The 17,233-nt window shown below is 37.3% G+C and overlaps 1 protein-coding gene across 1 annotated transcript; it reads right to left on the minus strand.

Moving 5' to 3' along the window:
* Window positions 1–13,921: 13,921 nt before the first annotated feature.
* LOC106178109 (pancreatic secretory granule membrane major glycoprotein GP2) lies at window positions 13,922–16,208 on the minus strand. The gene is made up of 4 exons (XM_087018849.1): window positions 16,069–16,208; window positions 15,638–15,735; window positions 14,664–14,839; window positions 13,922–14,390 (listed from the first exon to the last, which is right to left on the minus strand). The coding sequence occupies exons 2-4, from the start codon at window positions 15,714–15,716 to the stop codon at window positions 14,163–14,165; spliced, it is 483 nt and encodes a 160-aa protein (XP_086874975.1). The 5' UTR covers window positions 15,717–15,735; window positions 16,069–16,208; the 3' UTR covers window positions 13,922–14,162.
* Between the last annotated feature and the right edge of the window lie 1,025 nt (window positions 16,209–17,233).

Consider the following 17,233-nt stretch of genomic DNA (forward strand, 5'->3'; position numbering starts at 1 on the left):
CCGGCAGCCACACGTTTTCAAAGTCATATTGTGTCTGAAATGGTATTCAAAGCTAATTATGCATCACACCAAAGAGAGAGAGAGACAGAGAGAGAGAGAAAGAGAGAGAGGAAGAGAGGGCGCAAAGCGTGTGTTGTATATTCTTTATGCATATTTTATACAATTCTGATATTTCAGATATTTAGACACAACCACAGTGCGTAAAGCATATATTGACTTATATTAACTTGTCTTAAAACAAAATTTTGATTTAAAATGTGTGCCCATTCAAATACTAAATATTGACATCTGTTTCATGTTGTTCAAGATATTTATTCGACGACCTTACCACGTGCATGCAAATACTATTTTACTTATAATAATGAATGTCTAATCTACTACTCTTGACTCAGCAGAATTTATGACTGTCATTGTTTTGCTTACACCAAAGATACATACAGGCATTCTGCACGGCAGTTTACTTTGCTGTACTTTTTGTAGTAAGCCAGTTTTCTCTCGCCACAGTTGCCATAGGGAGCAGGGAGGTTTACCGACTGAAAAAAAGTTCTTATTATCGAACACACTTATTGCAGGATATACGAAATATGTTGGTTACAATGACAGTGAACTTATGTCAAATAAATAGAAGTTTGTTCTCAATCATCTGACAAGACCTAAAATCTTATGCAAAATAATTTTATATCTTTTTGTACTCAATCAAATTTGTGATTTAAAGAGAAATAATCATAGCTAAAGAAGAAGACTCAATTGTGATAACATTTACTTAGTGGCAGTCAGCCCTAATTTCCGCATATTTTCGGTACGTCAGATTGCAATCAATTTATAATTTATAATTGGATCAATAAAAATGTGCTTTGTTTTCCTATAGCGGTGTTGTCTTCTTTAATTGTACTAATTTAGTGTATTTACAAGTACCTTTTTCAGTTTAAGGGCAATGAAGGCGCTTTCTCCTGGGACGGTATGGATGGCAAAACTCAGCATGTCTGGATGGTCGTGTCGGTCATGTAATAGTATCTGAAATCATAATACAAAATTATATTGTGACGTTCAACTTAAAAAAGTACATATAATGAAATATAAGAAAAAAAACAAGCAATCAAATTATTGATCTTTTATGTGCGTCAGTGTTCTCTTCTCTCCTTAGTTTTTAATTCTTAGGTCAAACTATAGCTTCCCAAATCTTGCTGTTGTATCTAATCTACATTCATACAAGTAATTCGTCTCAATATTTAATCAAAGTTAAAATATTTTGGGATGAAGCTAATATATATGTACAATATTTTACCAGTGCTCCGTTGCTCAAAACATTTTGAGTATATTCGTGCTGTTGTTGTGTGTCCAGATAGAGCTCAAGTCCATTTCTAGAACCTTCCATATCAACCTGATGAATCTCTTCACCTAAATTTAAAGAAAACCACAGATACTGAAGCGAAGTGTTTTGCATATGCAAGAATGGGTTTGTGATAATTCGTAATAATTCGAAAAATTCGTGAACACTGGATAGAAAACATCTATGAAATTGGTAACACAAAAGATAATATTTGATGTAAAAGAAATGATGTGAGTGTGAAATGTTATTATTATTATTATTGCTAATCCTTATTCTGCATTTTTTCCAAGTTACTCATTATAAGTTTTCCATAAAATGTAATGGGATGAGTTGCACAGATATGCTTTCTGTTGCATTCACTTTATTTTAAGATACAATGTCAACTTGTATCTTGCAAACTTATATAATATAATATAACATAACATAATATAATATAATATAATATAATATAATATAATATAATATAATCTTGAGGATACCTCCATTGAACTGATGGCACAATCCAAACTCGGTGAAGACTGGCCTAAATGCGTTTCTCTTGCATATCTTCGTCTTCCATTGGCACTGAATATTTGGAATGTTAAATGTTTCAAGTGTATAATTTGTTTTAACATTGCTGTACTTTTAAATTAAAGATATGATATATATATATAATGTAATCAGTCAATTTATGTAAGCCTTTTCCCCAAAATAAAAATAAATAAACATCATCAACATAAAAAAATCAAACAAATGCTACTTACAAACATAAAAAGGTCGGACTTTTGAAATCCATCCCTCAAGTAAAATTCAGCCCAGTTAATGTGATTGAGGTCATAGGCCGACTAATTGGGTGCCCCACAGTAGGCATGAAACAGAGCACCGATTTCTGTCTCATTATGTCGCACCAAACTGGTGGCCTTAAATGGACTACTATTACAGACTGTGACCGTGGGAAATAATAAGGTGTCATTGTTGGTAATGTTGAACTTCGCGGTTGTCGGATTGGAGAGATAATAATCAAATCGGTTTTGTAGATGGTGAATCAAAAATCCAAATCCAACCAAAACGATGCACAGCCAAACGCTACGTCTAACGTACTAAAACTTTGGGTCGACGGATTGTTTCAGTCCTAAGATACTCATTTCCTTTGCAAAGTTGGTTATTTCGTTCCGTACCGTTACGTTAATATTGGAGACGTTAACCTTTAGTGGGTCTTTAACGGTGTCATTATTTTGGTTCTCATTTCGGTTATCTGAACCGTCGTAACATTCTCCGTGGCGCTGCTTGCCTTCGTCAAAATTAATTCCACCATCAGGCATTGTAAGCTTATATTTGGTCAAGTTACATGAAAATGATTAGACGAATGTCTGGTACTTTTTTCTGAACTACACAAGTAAAAATAATTACGTTATTATTACATTATCCCATTCGTTATATAGCAACAAATGATATTCTATTGTCTACAAAAAATTGCAGTTGGTTTCCCAGGTAAGTGTTTGCTTTGTGAGACAAAGAACAGATGCGTCCATAATACTAGCGCTTATCACAGGAAATTGATACTGCTTAAACAAGACAGGGATTTCGAAAGCAGGGGATTCGTTTTCGGAAAAACAGAGGCAACGGTAATCAAACTTTCTTGGTGTAATGGCTTTTACTCGTCCAGTGCCGTATGATGGTATTCAATGAGCAAAGAACGGGGATGCCTCCTCTCACAGTAACTGTAAGAGGATCAGTGGAATCCCCTTAGTATCATTTTCATGGATATTGGCATTGGACAACTATTCTGTGGTCTGAAGCACTGTTGACTTTGCTGTGATGAATCAACTAGTGTTGGTGATCGATTTAGAGATCGATATCATACATTGGTTACCAAGTTACCAACGGAACCTTTGAACATAATTCGTGTGTGAATAACAAATGGTCTGCGGTAAAAATTAGTTTGGTGAAATATATATTACAGATATTTGGGGCTAAAAAGTAATTCAAACTGCCATTATATATGAAACTATCTGCAACACTTAAACTTCAAGAACTGATTACTAGAGAAGACGAATTAAATAAAAATTAAGAAGACAAGACAAATACTAAATGGGAAAGCGAGATGAAACATCAAGTGCATATAACAAGATATTCACTATATTCACTGAGACAATTACTATACAGATAATCAAAGTAACACAACATATTGAATTTAACATTAAGAAACATATCCAATATAGCACGTTTTAACTTAAAAGTCAACTTCGTGCAACCAAGGCAAGGATGGGAACAGTTCTCTGAAGGTCGCCCTATAGAGATTTTGAGCGAGATACGTCCGCCGGTTGCCGCTGTCTGGGTCTGGCACCACGTTGGGGTACAGCACGAATAAAGATGGGAAGAAATCCCGAACCAGACCTTGGTAGAACAGAATAGTCCCGTTCACAAGGGGCGTGTTCTGCGGAGGACACCTGGAACCTACAATGTATGTTAAACTACTATAGCGAATACACTATTGGATCTTTGTTATAATAATAATAATTATAAATAAACATGGTAAATACCACTAAAAAATTCACCTGAAAGATTGCTACTACTGCTACTACTACTACTACTACTTACATGGTACATTTCACTAAAAGATCGACATGAAGAATTACGATCGCTTTTCTATACTGCTCCTCGAGTCGAAACCCATGTATTCTATTTATATCACTAAAATATCAGACTCTGCTGTGATGTGAATATTCATTACAACTTACTTTATTATTGTCAGAGTCAAATGTAAATGTTGTTGACTTTGATGTTTAACTCAAACTAACGTCCAGAACTAAAGCAACTGAATCATAAGAATGCGGTGGGTTCTCCTGATTGTGGTAGGTGTGCTGTGGATTGTGATCAATGTGTTAATATGTGTGAAGAAAGAAGTATTAGATAAAGGTATGCCTACTCTACTCATTGTGAATAATAGCAGTAACAACAACAACAAAAATTATTATGATGATAATGATAATGACCCCCTCCCTCTCTTCCTTATCACCAGTGGTGTTCTATATCAATATATGTACAATTCCCCCATATTGCCGTGCAATATTCTAGTTTTCTTTCTATCAAATACTCAAATAAGCACTGTACATATACGAGCTAAGACACAAGGCAATTACCTTTCTTTCTATTCTTTCTAGTCCTTACATGTACAAGTTATTAGTTTCACTTTTATGTACCATGTGGGATATCACGATATACAAGAAAATAGAATTTTATTTTATTGTTTGAACACTATTTGGTTCAAAACATAAAAGTTGGTGAAATTTTATCCCCCCCCCCCCAAAAAAAAAAAAAAAAAAAAAGATGAATCGAGGCACCGACCTGAATTTGCTGGTCCATGTGAAGTCAAAACATTATTTTCTTTTGTTCTTCGCTACTAATGATTCGAAGAAAAAAAAATTGAAAAATGAAAAAAAAATAGAACACAGATATAATCGACTGCTTTCATGGCCACGTTTAGTGTCAGGGGAAGAAGGACGTGACAGAAGTACAGGTCATCGATCATTTTGCAAAAAAAAAAAAAGGTTTTCATGTACGGTGTCAACAAAAGGTGTATCATACCATTACTAACAAATGAAAACCGTTAGTGCAAGAATGTATTTTACAGGAGGTTATACAGTGTTCCCCAGGAGGATTCTAGAGCTCAAGTCGTAAAATATATATAAACAAAACTACGACAGTTTGACAAGATCAAGATTGCCGTCAATGGTGAACTTTGAAATATAAATCAAGAGAATATGCCAAGCCTGCAAACACTTCTTGAATGACATTTTCTACTAAATGGCTTCACCAGTCGTGTACTCTGAATATTTGTTATGCACGCCTAGATTTGAAAAAAAAAATGTAACTTTTCAATAAAGAAAGATCAACTGTGAATTTTGTTTCGAGTTTTGTTTGGTTTTTGTGACAATAACTTGTTACCTTACAAACATCTCAAAAAGTTTGTTCTTATAACATTTTAGTTTTAACCTAAGGCGCTATGGGCAATAGCAACATGTACAAGAAAGTGAAACTTAATTGAATTTTAATGAAAACTTCTTGATTCAAAACAATGTAAAAGTTGGTGACATTTTTATCAACAATAAACCTAGGGTCGGATGGAGGTGGTCTTCTTGTTCTAACGTAATATCCTCATTTGACAGCACAGTAGTTTTTTTCAATCACCAACGTACCAGTATTATCCTTCTCGCATTTGATCGATTATTGCCAGATCCCATATTTGATTACCTCACGTTTTATACCAAATAAGGGACAAAGCGTCATGGTAGCCAATCACGTGCTCACACGTCATCAGGCCCACAAAGTAGGTGGAGCGAAGGTAATGCAGTTCTTTATGCTAAAAACAGTGCATTTCTACATGCACTCATGTATACATGTTTACATGTATACCGAGGTTCAGGTGTCGCAGGATTATCCTTTAGTACTGGGGAAGATATAGAAATTGTTGTCTCTCTCTCTGCCTTTCTTTCTCACAACTCCCATCGTTTTATGTGTGTGTGTGTGTGTGTGTGTATGTGTGTGTGTGTGTGTGAGAGAGAGAGAGAGAGAGAGAGAGAGAGAGAGAGAGGAAAAAGAGAGAGAAAGAGTTCTGCCTTTCATTTTATTTCCAGGTAGAAAAGATTAACCTAAAAAGAACAAAGACAATTTAAGCGTTAGAATTTGCTTAATAAACCAATAAACAGTCTCTTTACATCAAGACCTCACCTGTGATTGTGATAGAGATATGACAACCTTTATATCCATACTCATTCCCTTATATTCCACTTCAGTCAAATAACTATTTACATAAAATATTAAAATACTATTGGGCTGAATCACGTCCAAGTTTGGAAGGCTACAATTTACAACACACACACACACACCCACACACACACGCACAAAGAGAGAGAGGGGGTAGTGAGACATCATTTTAACTTACAGACACACAAAATATGCATGTTATTATATGAAAAATTTGTGTGTGACTAAGTTGTTGCCTTTGTATTTTGTCGTTAGTTAATACGACACCGTTATAATCTTTTACATTATTTATTAACTACATCCTAGTTGTTTCCCGCGCCGCTTTGTTTCCAGTTCTATCTCTAACTTATGGTGTCTCTAGCGGCCTTCTCCTTCGTTGGCTGTCAATCACTAAGGTTACATGTGAAAGGTTTTGTTTATAACATATTTCCATTTTTTCGAAAAGATACAATAAGTGGTTGCAAAACGTAACGACAACCTGATTACTGCACCTTTCGAATGGAATATGCACTATGAACCAATTTCATCTTACTTGAATATTTAAATGCATAAATGGCTTTCCATTATTATATTAATCCCATACGACAGATGCCAAAGGCAGATCTAGAAGAGTATGTTTTGGGGGTGCAAATCGTATAACCCGCATATTATGTACGTCTGATGTGTTCATTGTATTAAGATAATAAAACATACATGAATACATAGACTTGTTTCACAGTAAGAATTAAGCAATATAGTGTACTGGTCATCTCAACACTGCCATGTGTACCGAACTTGTATATGAAATTCCCTCTTAAGAGAAAAGAACAAGTAGTTAGGCTACAAAATAAGCAATGGCATATGACATTTTAAACTTTATGTACCTAAAAGCGACCCGAGGATTCCAAGACTTGATCTCTCAGACTTAACAACATTGTATTGCATAAAGAAAAGCAGAGAGCAGAAAACACAGAGACAAGTAAAACACTCCGCAGTAGGTTATTATGTCGACCGGCCATAGTTTCATTGGTCAAAAACCGTTTCCACATATTCTGAAGTCCACAACCTCGCAACTCCGTCTTCTTCATTCTGTAATGTAAACTTCTATACAGTCTTCTTATAAATAGATTAGTAGGTATTTGTCAAGCTATTTTGTGGAACTCACAGTCTTGTTAATCGCTCTTAATTACCGGGTAGATGGTCAATTATTTTTAATTTTAATTCATTTAATCTCTTAAAAGAGATACACATGGGGGCCTCCAGGTGTCGTGAACGATATTAAACCTGACTGCATTATAAAATACTGAAGACCTGCCGGACGCGACGCTAAGGCTGGGTCCTTGCACAAATCGTGAATCATCTTCAAGTATGAGCTTTATATTAATATAAGCAAGTTATCCAGAACTATATAAAATTAAAAATACATCAAAAGATCTTTAGTTGATAGAATGCATAAATCTTTTGCTGACTCTTTAGAATTCTTAAGAGGCCGGCTTGTTTATGTTTAAAAACTCACCGAGATGTCTTTTCATATCAGTGAAAAAGTGCTATATTATATTTCATTTAAAAGATTACCTTTCTTGGCACAGAAACAGTGTCGTTTTTGCAGGACTGCGCATGCCCCAAGCTCCAATCTTACCCGCATCATATTTAAAATCAAACAGCAATCACAAACATACTTGTAATCATTGGAAAGATAAAGGTAAGATTACCATATCTTTCTCGTATATCATTATCTTTAACATGTTTTTTCGTAGCAACATGCACACTGCCGTTCTGGAGGTACATGTAAATACATGGTGCAATGTTTTTTTCTCTTTTCATTTAATTATATAATTTTGTCATTTATGTTTTAATGTAATTTGCGAGAAATTTGAAGAAGGAAAAATCATATATGGGGCGTGCATGTATGTAGTTTTTTTATCGACTTTTTCACTGAATATTAAAAAAGGGGTGGGGGTGGGCCTGAAAATACACATACTTTACAAATTAGGTTCCTTACAAAATGTATAGATACGGTAAAAAATTAATGTAGATGTAAAATTGAGACAGCCGTAGTTTTTTGTTTTATTCACCTATACATGTATGTTTTTAAAACGTATACAACTTCGGATTAATTCAATTTTCCTTTTCGAACATGTTCGAGCTAATTCGAGCATGTGAAATGTACCTCTATATTGGGTTTGGATGTTATGTCAGATTAGTGCTGCTACGACCGACCAAATACCAGCAAATAGTTTGAAATAGGAAAATTAAATTGTGCTTAGAGATAATTATGTGTGAAGCAGTGGTGTCTCATATGCTTAGCAATCCATCATGTCTTGGTCATGTTTAAGTCAATAGAGGTGTTATGTCGGACATGACAAAGCATCAAGCAACAAATCGTAGTCCCAAAAGAGGTGCCACTGGACATGTTTTCCATGTGCTCAGGTTATAGGCTATATGCTTACTTGTATTTTGTCTTCCTTTTATTTCAAGGTTACAAAGATTAGCTGAAACGGAACAAAACCAACTGAATCATAAGAATGCGGTGTCGGTGGGTTCTCCTGATTTTGGTAGGTGTGCCGTGGATTGTGATCAACGTGTTGATAGATGTGAAGAAAAAGGTATTAGATAAAGGTAAGCCTACTCTACCCATTGCGAATAATAGCAATAACAACAACAAAAACAAAAATAATAATGACGATGATGATAATGCCACCCCCTCCCTCTCTCCCTTATCGCCATGCAGTGGTGTAATATACAACATTGGTCAAAAAGGTTGTCCCACCCTCGTTTCTATGTACTTTTATTTACAAATGATCACCTCACAGATGTAATTTGTTATAAACGGTGCCTTTTATTCCAGATACCATTTCTAACACGATTAATTAAAAAAAAAAAACAAAACAGTGGTGAAAATATGTACATTTATACCATTTAGTCAAATTTATAACAGGTACCCCCTCAAATCCAATGTTTCACTGTGATTTCTACAGATGTAAAGAAATGTCTATTAAATTGAAAAGACGCCACCAAATGTCACCAAATTTACACACAATTAGCATTAGGGTGTGCTCATTAAAGGTCAAGTGCCTAATAGCGAGTGCGACTACCGTGTACTGCAATTATCTCCTGTAGATAAGCTCGACAAGCCTTCAACACGGGTAACCATTCTGTTTGGTTTTATATTGTCCCAGTCATATTAAAGAGACGGAATTGGTCGAGATTAGTTGGGAATTGGTTCTCCTCTGCAATGATCATTCCAATTAATGCCACAGGTGCTCAATAGGATAAATATTAGGACTCAAAGACTGTTTTCCCATACTCAGAGCCTTGTGTTTCTGCCACAAATCGCTTGCCAGACGAGAACTGTGAGCATTCCTGAAGTCACCCTTTGTAAATGTAGTTAGCTATCTGTTGAGAATGTTACAGTAAAATGCCCAAGTTACGTTTTGTTCCAAAAGGAACAATGTACTAATACCATGGGCTTGGAATGTTCTCCAGGTGCGGACTGATCTAACTGCACACACCCTTCCAAGAGGCATTTTTCAACATGTCTGTGGACCCTCATTTGACCATCGATGAGATACAAGAAATAACTTGATTCTGCATCAAGTGATGGATATCTACGATCAGATGCTTGTGGGATCAATGAACGTAGCATTCTTAGCAGATATCTCACTCCATCTTCAAGAACTGACTTATGGGTAAACTCAAGGCTTCATCATGACGGCAAACTTGCTCACACTTCTCGCCTGGCAAGTGATTTGTTGTAGAAACACAATGCTTTAAGGATGTACCCACCATCTTTGATCCCTGATATTAACCTTACTAATCAACTGTGACATTAATTAAAGTGTGAATTGCAGAGGAGACCCAATTCCATAAAAGCGTGGACCATATCGCCCAAATTGTTTAATAAGAATGGGACAATATCTCACAAAACAGAACTGTTACCCGTGCTGAAGGCTTGGCGCGCCATCTACAGGAGATAATTGCAGTACGTGGTACATGTAGCCGCACTCACTATTAGGCACGTGACTTTTAACGAGCACACCCTATGCTAATTGTGTGTAAATTTGGTGACATTTGATGGCGTCTTTTGAATTTAATAGACATTTCTTTACATCTGTTGAAATCACAGTGAAATATTGGATTTGAAGGGGTACCTGTTATAAAATTTACTTAGTGGTATAAAATTTGTATACTTTCACCACTATTTTATATTTTTTGAACCCTTAATCGTGTTAGACACGATATCTGGAATACAAAGCACTTTTTCTAACAATTTACAGCTGTAAATTGATCATTTGTAAATAAAAGTAAATGGAAATGGGGGTGGGACAACCTTTTTGACCAATGTTGTACTGTATATTCACTTTCCCCCATTTGGTGATCTGCAAATTAGCCGGTACATACGAGATACTTTTTGTTTCTCTAATACCAACGTATAGCTATTGTGTACACGCAACTTAGGCAAATCTAATAATCTGTTTAGAGGTAACAGTTGGCACATATACGTCATGAGAAATAAGGCACCCATGTGGATTTTTTCAGACTTGCAGACAGAGACAAAGCCTAAAGGACCTGTTGCAAGGGGTAAACTTATTGAAATCAACAACTTTACAATCGTCACAGGCGCCAATCACGTATTTTCCCCGGCTCTCGTTAACCACGTGGGGTCATTCTGTTTCTGGGAACCAACTCTCAAAATCGTGGTGTGGGACCTCGGTTTGACCGCCAGAGAGGCAGAGACTGTGAAAAGCTGGTCCAGCGTGACGTATAGGAGGTTCCCCTTTGAAAGGTACCCCCCTCACTTTCGCAACCTGCACACGTACGCTTTCAAACCGGTCATTATTAAACAAATGGTCGATGAACTCGGGGCAGTGCTTTGGGTGGACGCTGGCAGTCACATTAGTGGAAGAATGAAAGAAATAATAATTTCTCTCTTTCAAAAAGATGGTTATGTTTATTCCGGCTTACGTGGAAATGGTGCGGTGACAAAATTAACTCATCCTGGAACGTTCACATATTTTAACATCACAATAGGACCCTACGTTGGAAAGGGGTCTATCAGTGGAAATCTAAACGGCTGGCTTAGACAAGGGGATATCTATGAGGAAATACTGGTTCCATGGGCAAATTGTGCGTTACACGAAAATTGTATCTCTCCAGTTGGATCCAGTTTGGGAAACAACAGAAACGATCAAACAGCCCTTTCTTTGTTGGGATACAGTTACATGTTTAGACATAACAAAACCTTACATCTTCGTACATATTTATTAGATATTGTTAATCCACCTAGAGGACACAATCGAGCCTATATAAATTATGCACAGGGATGTAATATTTCGTGGATAACGTAACTGGATCAACATGATCATTCTAGTGGGGAAAATATTGGAAACATTTTATATGATGTAATCTTGGTGAGATGAGTTTTAAAGCAATTCTTTAAGATGGATACACTCCCAGAGGTTCAATATTACAAATGTATTGGCTTTTTACAATACTTGCTTTCCTACGCTAGACACTTATCAAGGGCCGATTTTCAATTTAAATATATATATATATATATATATATATGGGGACAAAAGTATTGCACAATTTTTCTTCAAGGGGAACAACAGATGTATATATATTTTTTTCAATTGCTATTTTATTGAAAACTGATTGCGTCAAGTGAGTATCTTTATCTTAAGTGTACAGAACAGTGCATTGCCCTTACATAGCACATGCTATTATATCAGAATTGATATTTTGTAGGATAGCCACGTGACCTCAATATGGCCACCATCCTTCTAGGCATAGACTGATAAAGGTTCATTAATCTTCTGGGGGCTATGTTGGCCCAGGCCCTGAATACACTTTGGATTAGGGCGTTTCTGTTAAATCCTTTGCCATCTCATTTCCAATATCTTGCCATATGTTTTCAATAGGGCTTGCGTCTGGCGGTTGGGCAGGCCATTTCACCCTGTTGAAACCGTGCTGGTAACGCCTCTCTTGCACTGCCCTTGCCCTGTGTGGTGTAGCGTTATCATCTTGAATTATTGTCCGACGGTTCCTGTCCCCAAAGATATTTTCTACCAATGCTAAAAGGTGTTGGTCGAGAATTTCAGTGTATCGCTGGTCATTCAAGTTTCCATTTATCAACACAAGCTCATCAATACCGTAGAAACCAGTGCACTCAAACCATTATTGAAGTGGATTGTCTAGCGAGGAAATGCATATTCTCTGACAGATGACAAGTGGGTAATGCTGTCCAAAGCCTCACTTGCCCAGCCACGTTGTGAACTGTGAATATGGACCAGTCAGAAAAAAACAAAATGGCGCCAATTCTGACCCACTGTCCAGGCAATGTTTCTTGCAGCCCATGACACTCTTCTGCGTCTGTTTACCAAGGTGATTAGTGGCTTCCTCTCGGCAACCCTGCTGTGCATACCTGAAACATTGAGCCATTGTACAGTTCTTTTGCTAACATCAACCTGCAAAGTGCGCGACCACTGCAAAGCTTATATCCTGCGCGGCTCAAACCTCCTAAGCATTGACAGCATAAAAAGGCACCTGTCGTCTCTGGTTTTAGTCTTCCTTAGGCGGCCACTTGGTGTAACTTATGGGCATCACCAGTTTTCTCCATCCTTCTGCAAACCCTATACACAGTCTGACGAGATACACCATATCTGGCAGTATCTGGGTAACACTGATGCCCTCCTCCCTCAGAGAAACAATGTCATTTCTTTCTCCATTTGTGAGCTCCCGTCCCTTCACCATGATGGCAACATGACAGCTATGGCTTACCTTCAGGGGTACCCTTTATAGTATAGCTCATCACTGGTAAATCGAGAAATAAACCGAAAAAACGTTGAACTGACGCACCCCCCCCCCCCCGTGTCACATAGAGCTTTATATCACTATAAGAAAGTTATCCAGAACTATATATGTAATTAAAGATACACCAAAAGATCTTTAGTTGATAGAATGCATAAATCTTTTGCTGACTCTTTACAATTCTTTAGAGGCCGGCTTGTTTATGTTTAAAAACTCCCTGAGAGGTCTTTGTACATCAGTGAAAAAGTACTATATTATATTTTATGAGGAAAACAGTCGATCAAGGGGGTTTAAACGGCTGGCTTAGACAAGGGGATATCTATCTATGAAATACTGGTTCTATGGGCAAATTGTGCTTTACACGAAAATTGTATCTCTCCCGTTGGATCCAGTTTTCAAAACCATCGATACGATCAAGCATCCCTTTCGTTTTTGGGATACAGTTACATGTTTAGACATAACAAAACCTTACATCTTCGTACATATTTATTGGACATAGTTTTGGAATCGAGAGGAAGGAATCAGACCTATATCAATTATGCTCACGGATTTACGTGAATGACATAAGTTTGGCAACAAATAATCTTTCCAGTGAAAAGAAAAAAAATCTGTATTTTCCTATTTGTTTTTTCCTTTATGTTTTATTGATTACGTTTTTCCCCTTTAATTGTATTCTTTGTTTGCTGCATTTTATTTGATTGACACAATTCTGTTAAGAGCGAGTGTCAGGGGTATGTCACTCCAGTATCATCGGGTGTGCCATTGAGGCAAAAATTCCTATGGGGTCACAGCGACCATATATAAAGTTTAATCAGTTGCATCAAGTTTCTAAGAGCTAAATAATTTTTCTACGTGTCTGCATTATATTCTTTCGTCCACTATATATGCCCTGCCATTGCCACAATATTCAAATAAGCACATTACATATACGAGCTAAGACAAGAGGCAATTATCTGTTTTTCTTTTCTCGTGGGTAATGTGGTGTTTGTTCTTACATGTACAATTTATTAGTTTAATTTTTATGTGCCATGGGGGATATCAAAATATACAAGAAAATGGAATTTTATTTTATTATTTGAACACTATTTGATGCAAAACATAAAGGTTGGTGGTACTTTTTTCCACAACAAAACATGACGTCATGTCCTCATTTGACATCAAACAGTAGTTTTTCAATCACCAAAGTAACAATATTACACACAGCGCATTTGACCGATTACTGCTAGTTTCCCCTAATTGATGACGTCACGTTTTATGCCTAATAAGGGACGAGGCGTTGCGCTAGCCAGTCAGGTGCTCACACGTCATCAGTCCCACAGTAGGCGGAGCAAAAGTAGGTGGAGCGAAGGTAATACACGTAGAAGTCCCCGCAGTTCTTGACGCTGATGATAGGGTCTTTCTGCATGCAGCAGTTGCCCCTGTATGAGCCGCATATGTTGCGTTCCACCACGCCTTCTTCCACGGTTGGCAAGGTTCCCTTCATCCACAGCGAGGCCCAGGTGCCGCAGGAGTATCCTTTGGGACACTAAGAGACAAGGAAAATGATGGTTTACCAACTATCTCTCTCTCTCTCTCTCTCTCTCTCTCTGTGTGTGTGTGTGTGTGTGTGTGTGCGTGTGAGAGAAAGAGAGAGAGAGAGAGAGAGCCTATTTTGTAAAGTCAACGTGCGCTCGCTGCGATTGTATTTTTTCACATTGGCATATTTTCACAATTCTGTGCTCTTTTTCAATGTCGTTGAGAAGACCTATGACATTAATAGTGCGTTAGGTGTGACGAAAAGCAAAGCCACTTCGCTCACCTCGGTCGCCATTCTGCTCCCCGCTTCCCCGGTGAACCTATACCACTGCTCCTTCCACCCGTGTAGGAGTTGGTCGCATCTTGCACTCGACATAGAGCGATACCTTGACCCGCGGGCCACGTTTCTACTGGCTGAGCTGAGTAGAGCGTGGCTGTCTGGCCGACAGGGGTCCTCAACTTGAATAAAGAAAATATGAATTTTGATAACTGACAACAAACAATTTTAACGGCATTTTTCTTCTAAAATATTCGGCATTAGTACTGTTGTTGTGTCTTAATTTTTGTCATATTGTACGTAGCCATGAGTTGCAAGTGTGGCACTTTTTAAAAACCCCTTTACACTGGACGGGGTTTTTTTTTGCGTTCTTTGTTAGACCATGAAACTGGCATTGCTGTGGTCGTAGAAAAGAGGCACAAGCATCGCTTTGGTTGCAGTATGAATGCTTGTCGGCGCGTGAAGTATTTTTTTTTTTATTTGAAATGAGACCATACTACGGGACGCAGAAAGGACGCCGTTCGGTGTAAAGGGGGCTTAAGAAATGATTAACATTATTGCAGGTGATTGCTCTGATCTTTGTGTTCATCCTTTTGCGAAATATTGAACACTGCATTAAATAAATTCAAATATGATTACCGACTTTAGCTGAGGTGAATATGTTTTGCAGGCCCCAAAAAGCGGCATCGGCTGACACCAAAAGTTGCAACGTTGCTTTCTTCTTTCCTCGTTGTTGTCTGATCGAGGATATGTAATCTTTTTTCTGATTACGTCACCGTGATAGCGTCATCGTTGAATATCATATTTAATCAGATTTCAAAGTCACTGATATAAGATCGCAAACTATGTTAATTTTCAGTAGTGTAAGCGCACGTGTGTGTGTGTGTGTGTGTGTGTGTGTGTGTGTGTGTGTGTAAGAGAGAGAGGGGGAGAGAGAGAGAGAGAGAGAGAGAGAGAGAGAAGATGGCGCAGTCACCTACCGTCATCAGGTGCAGCGTATAGCCCGACTATCAACCAAGCCCCAAAAATAAGACACACCAAAGAAGCCGTGGAACTCATTTTCTTTATCCTTTGGCACCTTAAAGAAAAGAACATTATACGGCGTCAACGGTAACTGTCTTACCATAGAAAACTGATAAACGCCTTTGAAGCGCTGTGAAATTTTTATTCCTAAAAGGAAGCAAACATAATAGTGCATCTTGATATTCAAAAGCTGGTTGATTTGACTTGCACCATATGCTCTGTTCTCTTATATTGTATATATAAAAAGAGTAAGCGCAGTTTTCTATTAATTTATGGCCTAGTAAATATTCATATACATGTGTACACTGTCGACCTATGAACAAATGATCGTGCGTAGAATACTATATTACAGACAAAATCATTGATGAAAAGATATAATTTCACTTACTCGTGTAAAATCCTGTTCTGTACAGTAAAGGATATTTCGCCACGGGAGCAAATGACTTTCTTCACTACTTTTCCTATTGCCAGCTGCTATCCGTAGGAACTCAGGGAAGGCCCTTTTATAGCGAGTGGATTCTATGTACTGTAAATGTCGCTAAATGCACGCCATACTTGTATTAAACGTGAAAAGTTATTCACTATAGACGACTGTACTCATCGACAGATGGGTAATGCATGTTATAGGGATAGGAGTAGAAAACATTTTTACTTTTTTTTTTTTAACCAATAAATGTTAGAATGAAGCTTTAGACATTAAAATATTTACGGTTTCGGGCAAAGTTGTTTCTAAAAGAAGTAACATTTTATCATTTCCCCTTATTGGACAACGTTAATCACTTAGATAATACGGCTTAGCAGTGACTTAAATTTAATTTTGAAATTAATATCCGTCTGTTTCCAGAGTGATAGCCAATTTGGAATCGGAAATGAAATAATTAACTATTTCAGACTCAGGTAAAAAAACGAGAGAGCCGAGCTATAGGTTTTACTGTTTTCTGCTGTCTCAGCCTGTAAGTTAGATAATTCGTGTTTTAAGAAATCTGCCCACTTTGTTCGCCAATATACCTGTATATTAGAACCCAGGCTGCACCGAAGGGAGGGGGGGGGGGGCAGCAGGGGGGCTGAAAGATCTTTGAAAAATATATTTTGATATTTTCATAATTGTCTTATTTTTCCTCCCAGTATATCAAGAGTCCTTTACTTCCCCTTTACACAACATGTAGCGCAGTGTGTCCCAATGTTGGTAGAACAAATGCTTGCATGGATAATTGGCCTTTCACGCATACCTGCATCTTGTCTTGAAACAATTTCTGGTCCCATGGCCCTGCTTAGCCTATATTCAGTTTACATTGACATTATGGCTGTTAGAAATTTTAACAAAACGGGAATATTTTAGGTATATAAGAGACCAAAATATGTCGTGGTGGAAGGCAGCATTGGCTTTATCTTCAGTGATCGAACCACTTAGGCAGTCATTTGTTTGTAAAATGAAATCTATTAACGAATGATTGAATACGATTTCAAAATGGCACTCATTTCCGTCAGTCATTCTATCTAGTGGGTTGTGATTAATGGAGTGCAAATTGGATTTGTCCAAGCATGAATTAAAA

Source organism: Lingula anatina, chromosome 8, assembly GCF_051362555.1.
Source record: "Lingula anatina isolate TDL-2025a chromosome 8, LinAna3.0, whole genome shotgun sequence".
Taxonomy (NCBI): domain Eukaryota; kingdom Metazoa; phylum Brachiopoda; class Lingulata; order Lingulida; family Lingulidae; genus Lingula; species Lingula anatina.

What these genes read in the sequence shown, in the direction of transcription:
- LOC106178109 (XM_087018849.1), bottom strand. Translation starts at nt 15,716, where the DNA reads ATGAGTTCCACGGCTTCTTTGGTGTGTCTTATTTTTGGGGCTTGGTTG. An exon ending in ATACGCTGCACCTGATGACG is followed by an intron (nt 14,840 to 15,637) that starts GTAGGTGACTGC and finishes TCTTTATTCAAG; the next exon opens with TTGAGGACCCCTGTCGGCCA. An exon ending in GGAGCAGAATGGCGACCGAG is followed by an intron (nt 14,391 to 14,663) that starts GTGAGCGAAGTG and finishes CTTGTCTCTTAG; the next exon opens with TGTCCCAAAGGATACTCCTG.